This window comes from Oncorhynchus tshawytscha, linkage group LG26, assembly GCF_018296145.1.
Source record: "Oncorhynchus tshawytscha isolate Ot180627B linkage group LG26, Otsh_v2.0, whole genome shotgun sequence".
Lineage (NCBI taxonomy): Eukaryota > Metazoa > Chordata > Actinopteri > Salmoniformes > Salmonidae > Oncorhynchus > Oncorhynchus tshawytscha.
In genome coordinates this window covers 49,299,234-49,306,733 of record NC_056454.1, presented here as the reverse complement: position 1 = coordinate 49,306,733, position 7,500 = coordinate 49,299,234, and the positions used below count along the sequence as shown (strand labels likewise).

Below are 7,500 nucleotides of genomic sequence, written 5' to 3'. Positions count from 1 at the left end.
TCACTAACTAAGGTTGTGTGTCTGTGATACCTACTGTAGCTAGCTAAGGTTATGTGTCTGTGGTACCTACTGTAGCTAGCTAAGGTGTTGTGTCTGTGGTACCTACTGTAGCTAGCTAAGGTGTTGTGTCTGTGGTACCTCACTAGCTAAGGTTGTGTGTCTGTTGTTCCTACTGTAGCTTCATAAGGTTGTGTGTCTGTGGTACCTCACTAACTAAGGTTGTGTGTCTGTTGTTCCTACTGTAGCTACATTAGGTTATGTGTCTGTAGTACCTCACTAGCTAAGGTTATGTGTCTGTGATACCTACTGTAGCTAGCTAAGGTTATGTGTCTGTGGTACCTACTGTAGCTACATAAGGTTGTTGTGTGTCTGTGGTACCTCACTAGCTAAGGTTGTGTGTCTGTTGTTCCTACTGTAGCTTCATAAGGTTGTGTGTCTGTGGTACCTCACTAACTAAGGTTGTGTGTCTGTAGTGCCTACTGTTGTAGTGCCTACTGTTGTAGTGCCTACTGTTGTAGTGCCTACTGTTGTAGTGCCTACTGTTGTAGTGCCTACTGTTGTAGTGCCTACTGTTGTAGTGCCTACTGTTAGTGCCTACTGTTTAGTGCCTACTGTTGTAGTGCCTACTGTTTAGTGCCTACTGTTAGTGCCTACTGTTGTAGTGCCTACTGTTGTAGTGCCTACTGTTGTAGTGCCTACTGTTGTAGTGCCTACTGTTGTAGTGCCTACTGTTGCTAGCTAAGGTTGTGTGCCCGTGGTACCTAACTAGCTAAGGTTGTGTGTCTGTGGTACCTAGCTAGCTAAGGTTGTGTGTCTGTGGTACCTAGCTAGCTAAGGTTGTGTGTCTGTGGTACCTTGCCAGCTACGTACTTGCAATGAGGAATGAGGATGGGACAGAGTGTAAATAATTCAGGTCTGTCGGCGGCTGTGTGGTGCAGCGTGTTATGGGCTAGGTCCTGCTGGGATGGTGTGTGTGTGTGTGTTGTAAGTTTGGTCCTGCTGGGATGGAAGAAAGCAAGAGGAAGGCTGTTTAAATGTTGATGAGGCAGGAAGCGTGTGTATAATCATTACAGGATAGAAGAAAAGTTCTCGATTTTGTGCTCTACTCCACATCTAGGCTGTGATGTCAGGAATGGTATATGCCCTGTTTTAGATACAGAGGGGGCTACTACTGTGGAATCAGGACAGAGGGGGTTTGGTGGGGGGAAATGCTACTACTGTGGAATCAGGACAGAGGGGGTTTGGTGGGGGGAATGCTACTACTGTGGAATCAGGACACAGGGGGTTGGTGGGGGTGGACATGCTACTACTGTGGAATCAGGACAGAGAGGGGTTTGGTATTGGGGGTGGGTGAACATACTACTACTGTGGAATCAGGACAGAGGGGGTTTGGTGGTGGGGTGGACATGCTACTACTGTGGAATCAGGACAGAGGGGGTTTGGTGGTGGGGGGTGGGTGGACATACTACTACTGTGGAATCAGGACAGAGGGGGTTTGGTGGGGGGCGGTGGGTGGACATACTACTACTGTGGAATCAGGACAGAGGGGGTTTGGTGGTGGGGGTGGGTGGACATACTACTACTGTGGAATCAGGACAGAGGGGGTTTGGTGGTGGGGGGTGGGTGGACATACTACTACTGTGGAATCAGGACAGAGGGGGTTTGGTGGTGGTGGGGGGTGGACATACTACTACTGTGGAATCAGGACAGAGGGGGTTTGGTGGTGGGGGTGGGTTACTGTGGAATCAGGACAGAGGGGGTTTGGTGGTGGGGTGGACATGCTACTACTGTGGAATCAGGACAGAGGGAGTTTGGTGGGGGGTTGACATGCTACTACTGTGGAATCAGGACAGAGGGGGTTGGTGTTGGGGGGGGGTGGACATTCTACTACTGTGGAATCAGGACAGAGGGGTTTGGTGTTGGGGGGTGGACATTCTACTACTGTGGAATCAGGACAGAGGGGGTTTGGTGTTGGGGGGTGGACATTCTACTACTGTGGAATCAGGACAGAGGGGGTTTGGTGTTGGGGGGTGGACATTCTACTACTGTGGAATCAGGACAGACGGGGTTGGTGTTGGGGGGTGGGTGGACATTCTACTACTGTGGAATCAGGACAGAGGGGGTTTGGTGTTGGGGGGCGTGGACATACTACTACTGTGGAATATACTTATTTTCCACCATAATTTGCAAATAACTTCATTAAAAATCCTACAATGTGATTTTCTGGAGAAAAAAAATCTCATTTTGTCTGTCATAGTTGATGTGTACCTATGATGAAAATTACAGGCCTCTCTCATCTTTTTAAGTGGGAGAACTTGCACAATTGGTGGCTGACTAAATACTTTTTTTGCCTAACTGTATATAGGTGTACAGAGGCACATTATGAGCAACCATCACTCCTGTGTTCAAATGGTAAGTTGGGTTAGATGTTATTTTAATGGACAAAAGACTTGCTTTTCTTTCAAAAACAAGGACATTAAAGTGACTATACATACAGTGGCAAGAAAGAGTATGAGAACCCTTTGGAATTACCTGGATTTCTGAATAAATTGGTCATACAATTTAAGTCACAACCATAGACAAACATAGTGTGCTTAAACTAATAATACACAAATTATTGTATTTTATTGTCTATATTGAATACATAATTTTAACATTCCCAGTGTAGGTTGGAAAAAGTATGTGAACCCCTAGGCTAATGACTTCTCCAAAAGCTAATTGGAGTCAGGAGTCAGCTAACCTGGAGTCCAAGCAATGAGACGAGATTAGAGATGTTGGTTAGAGCTGCCCTGCAATATAAAAATATTCTGTGGACAGATGAAACTAAAGTTGAGTTGTTTGGAAGGAACACACAACACTATGTGTGGAGAAAGAAAGGCACAGCACACCGACATCAAAACTATCTGTCCACCAATTGAAGCTCAACAGAAGTTTGGTGATGCAACAGGACAACGACCCAAAACACAGAAGTAAATCAACAACAGAAGACAATACGCCTTCTGGAGTGGCCCAGTCAGAGTCCTGACCTCAACCCGATTGAGATGCTGTGGCATGACCTCAAGAGAGCGGTTCACACCAGACATCTTTAGAATATTGCTGAACTGAAACAGTTTTGTAAAGAGTAATGGTCCAAAATGACTCCTGACCGTTGTGCAAGTCTGATCCGCAACTACGGAAAAATGTTTGAGTTTATTGTTACCAAAGGCAGCGAGCGTCGGAACCTGTGAAGTATGATTCCACCTTATTCCTATATTGTCCATTTGCTCGTTTGACCTGCAGAGGTCGTAGCGTGACTTGCTGTACTTGTCCCTGTCCTCAGGCGTATCCTCAGGGTTGTCTGCGGTAGCCCTTTGTGTGGTAGGCCGGTCCTTTAGTTTAGTGCCAACCTCAGTGTTCATTTGTTGATTGGGGAAGGGATTCACGGGTACTTCCTGTTTGATCTTCTTTTTTTGTAAACAAGCATGTCAGGAATTACATTTTTTTGTGAGATCCCAGGAGATACAGATGGGATTCAGTTTAGTGGGGGCGTAATAATCAGGACATGCTAATGTGGGGGCGTAATAATCAGGACATGCTAATGTGGGGGCGTAATAATCAGGACATGCTAATGTGGGGGCGTAATAATCAGGACATGCTAATGTGGGGGCGTAATAATCAGGACATGCTAATGTGGGGGTGTAATAATCAGGACATGCTAATGTGGGGGCGTAATCATCAGGACATGCTAATGTGGGGCTGTATTAATCAGGACATGCTAATGTGGGGGCGTAATAATCAGGACATGCTAATATGGGGGCGTAATAATCAGGACATGCTAATGTGGGGGCATAATAATCAGGACATGCTAATGTGGGGGTGTAATCATCAGGACATGCTAATGTGGGGGTGTAATAATCAGGACATGCTATTGTGGGGCTGTAATAATCAGGACATGCTAATGTGGGGGTGTAATTATCAGGACATGCAAATGTGGGGGTGTAATAATCAGGACATGCTAATGTGGGGGCATAATCATCAGGACATGCTAATGTGGGGGTGTAATCATCAGGACATGCTAATGTGGGGGGTATTAATCAGGACATGCTAATGTGGGGGTGTAATAATCAGGACATGCTAATGTGGGGGCGTAATAATCAGGACATGCTAATGTGGGGGTGTAATCATCAGGACATGCTAATGTGGGGGGTATTAATCAGGACATGCTAATGTGGGGGCGTAATAATCAGGACATGCTAATGTGGGGGTGTAATCATCAGGACATGCTAATGTGGGGGTATTAATCAGGACATGCTAATGTGGGGGTGTAATCATCAGGACATGCTAATGTGGGGGCGTATTAATCAGGACATGCTAATGTGGAAACAGGATTCAATATACAGTAGGTTTGAGAGAAGGACATAGAGAAGGGTTGGATGTGGTGGTGGTGGTGGTGGTGGGGGGGGGCAGGATAACCCGGGCTCACTGACTGAAGCTGACATGGTAAGCCTTATCTGGGCCAAATGTGTGCTACTCTCCAGGAGATACCGACCGCAGGGCAGGAGGGATAGGATTCTCAGCTAAGAGCACACACACACACACACAAGATACTCACCGTCAGAGCAGAACTGCTCCCTGGAGCACAGCCTCCTCTCAAACACACAACCTGAGAGAGAGAGAGAGAGAGAGAGAGAGAGAGAGGAGAGAGAGAGGGAGAGAGAAAGAGAGGGAGAGAGAGAGAGAGAGAGAGAGAGAGAGAGAGAGAGAGAGAGAGAGAGAGAGAGAGAGAGGGAGAGGGAGAGAGAGAGGGAGGGAGGGATTAATAGCAGCTCTGTTAAAAGCATTCATTAATTGAAAGGGACTAGATTATACCTGTTGATGGAAACTGTTACAGTAGGTTCTAAAGGGACTAGATTATACCTGTTCTGATAATGTAAGCAGTGAGCACATCACACACTCTTCTGTTAGTAACATCATTGATCATAAATTCTCAGAGAAACACACCCAACTAAATCTACCCGTCTGATCACATACAGCGTGTGTGTACAGTGGGCATCTAGCACGTGACATAACAGCATGAGGCCCCTGTTCCTGTATCACATATTCACTATGCCTCCGATGATGGAAGAGAAAGTGAATATGTCACACGGTGACAGGAAGTGTGTGTTGCTTTACGTTATGTTGCATGTGTTAGAGAGAGGAGAGACAGGAACATCAAATTTGACATGACAATTAGGATCTGTCTAAAAATACTTGAATCAGTTATTGAACCCATTGCCCTTTATGGTTGTGAGGTCAGGGGTCCGCTCACCAACCAAGAATTCACAAAATGGGACAAACACTAAATTGAGACTCTGCATCAATATTCTCTGTGTACAATGTAAAACACCAAATAATGCTCGCAGAGAAGAATTTGTCCGTTACCCACTAATTATCAAAATCCAGAAAGAGACGTTAAATTCTACAATCACCTAAAAGGAAGTGATTCCCAAACCTTCCATGAAAAAGCCATCACCTACAGAGAGATGAACCTGGAGAAGAGTCCCCTAAGCAAGCCGGTCCTGGGGCTCTGTTCACAAACACAAACACACCCCACAGAGCCCCAGGACAGCAGCACAATAGGACACAACCAAGTCATGAGAAAACAAAAAGATAATTACTTGACACAAAAAAACTGAGCAAACTGGATGATATTTGTCCCTAAACAGAGAGTACACAGTGGCAGAATACCTGACCACTGTGACAGACCCAAACTTAAGGAAAGCTTTGACTATGTACAGACTCAGTGAGCATAGCCTTGCTATTGAGAAAGGCCGCCGTAGGCAGACATGGCTCTCAAGAGAAGACAGGCTATGTTCTCAGTGCCCACAAAATGAGGTGGAAACTGAGCTGCACTTCCTAACCTCCTGCCCAACGTATGACCATATTAGAGAGACATATTTCCCTCAGATTGCACAGATCCACAAAGAATTCGAAAAGCAAACCCAATTTTGATAAACTCCCTTAATCTATTGGGTGAAAAACCAGTGTTCCATTGCAGCAACAAGATGTGTGACCTGTTGCCACAAGAAAAGGGCAACCAGTGAAGAACAAGGGCAACTAGTGAAGAGAGAGAGAGAGAGAGAGAGAGAGAGATTACATTTATAGACAGAGGAGGTGGAGGCCCAGGGTAGATGTAGGTCTCTGTGTTGGCCACAGCTGGTCCAACAGACCATAGAGCCAGTGAAGCCAGACCTATGTGTGAGTGTGTGTGTGTGTGTGTGTGGGTGGGGGGGGGGCCCTGGCTGGTCAGTCAGGGTTTACTGCCAGCAGAACACAGGAGGACAAACACTGATAAAGAACTGGGACACCACTAAAGCCTGAACTGGGACTATAAAACACAACTCAGATTAAAGCCTGAACTGGGACTTTAAAACACAACTCAGATTAAAGCCTGAACTGGGACTATAATACACAACTCAGATTAAAGCCTGAACTGGGACTATAAAACACAACTCAGATTAAAGCCTGAACTGGGACTTTAAAACACAACTCAGATTAAAGCCTGAACTGGGACTATAATACACAACTCAGATTAAAGCCTGAACTGGGACTATAAAACACAACTCAGATTAAAGCCTGAACTGGGACTATAAAACACAACTCAGATTAAAGCCTGAACTGGGACTTTAAAACACAACTCAGATTAAAGCCTGAACTGGGACTATAATACACAACTCAGATTAAAGCCTGAACTGGGACTATAAAACACAACTCAGATTAAAGCCTGAACTGGGACTATAAAACACAACTCAGATTAAAATTGGGGGTGTGGTGTTACCACACGACACATTACACATTACAGCAAGGTGTGGGGTTTCTCCTCTCTCCCTCTCTCTCTTCTCTGTCTCTCTCTGACTCAGTGACTGACATTCAGGTAATCTCCTCTAGTCCTCTCTCTCTCTCTCTGACTCAGTGACTGACATTCAGGTAATCTCCTCTAGTCCTCTCTCTTTTATCTTTCTCTCTCTCTCTGACTCAGTGACTGACATTCAGGTAATCTCCTCTAGTCCTCTCTCTCTCTCTGACTCAGTGACTGACATTCAGGTAATCTCCTCTAGTCCTCTCTCTTTTATCTTTTCTCTCTCTCTGACTCAGTGACTGACATTCAGGTAATCTCCTCTAGTCCTCTCTCTCTTCTCTGTCTCTCTCTCTGACTCAGTGACTGACATTCAGGTAATCTCCTCTAGTCCTCTCTCTTCTCTGTCTCTCTCTCTGACTCAGTGACTGACATTCAGGTAATCTCCTCTAGTCCTCTCTCTCTCTCTCTCTCTGACTCAGTGACTGACATTCAGGTAATCTCCTCTAGTCCTCTCTCTTCTCTGTCTCTCTCTCTGACTCAGTGACTGACATTCAGGTAATCTCCTCTAGTCCTCTCTCTTCTCTGTCTCTCTCTCTGACTCAGTGACTGACATTCAGGTAATCTCCTCTAGTCCTCTCTCTCTCTCTCTGACTCAGTGACTGACATTCAGGTAATCTCCTCTA

General features: G+C 45.6%; 1 protein-coding gene across 3 annotated transcripts in view; it reads right to left on the bottom strand.

Annotated features, from left to right (window-relative positions):
• LOC112225676 (receptor-type tyrosine-protein phosphatase-like N) overlaps nt 1–7,500 on the bottom strand; it is an 84,186-nt gene that overhangs the window by 69,470 nt on the left and 7,216 nt on the right. For all 3 annotated transcript variants that reach the window (XM_042306860.1, XM_042306858.1, XM_042306859.1), the window contains exon 2: nt 4,592–4,642. In XM_042306860.1, the coding sequence (XP_042162794.1) occupies nt 4,592–4,642 (51 nt within the window). The remainder of the gene's footprint in view (nt 1–4,591; nt 4,643–7,500) is intronic.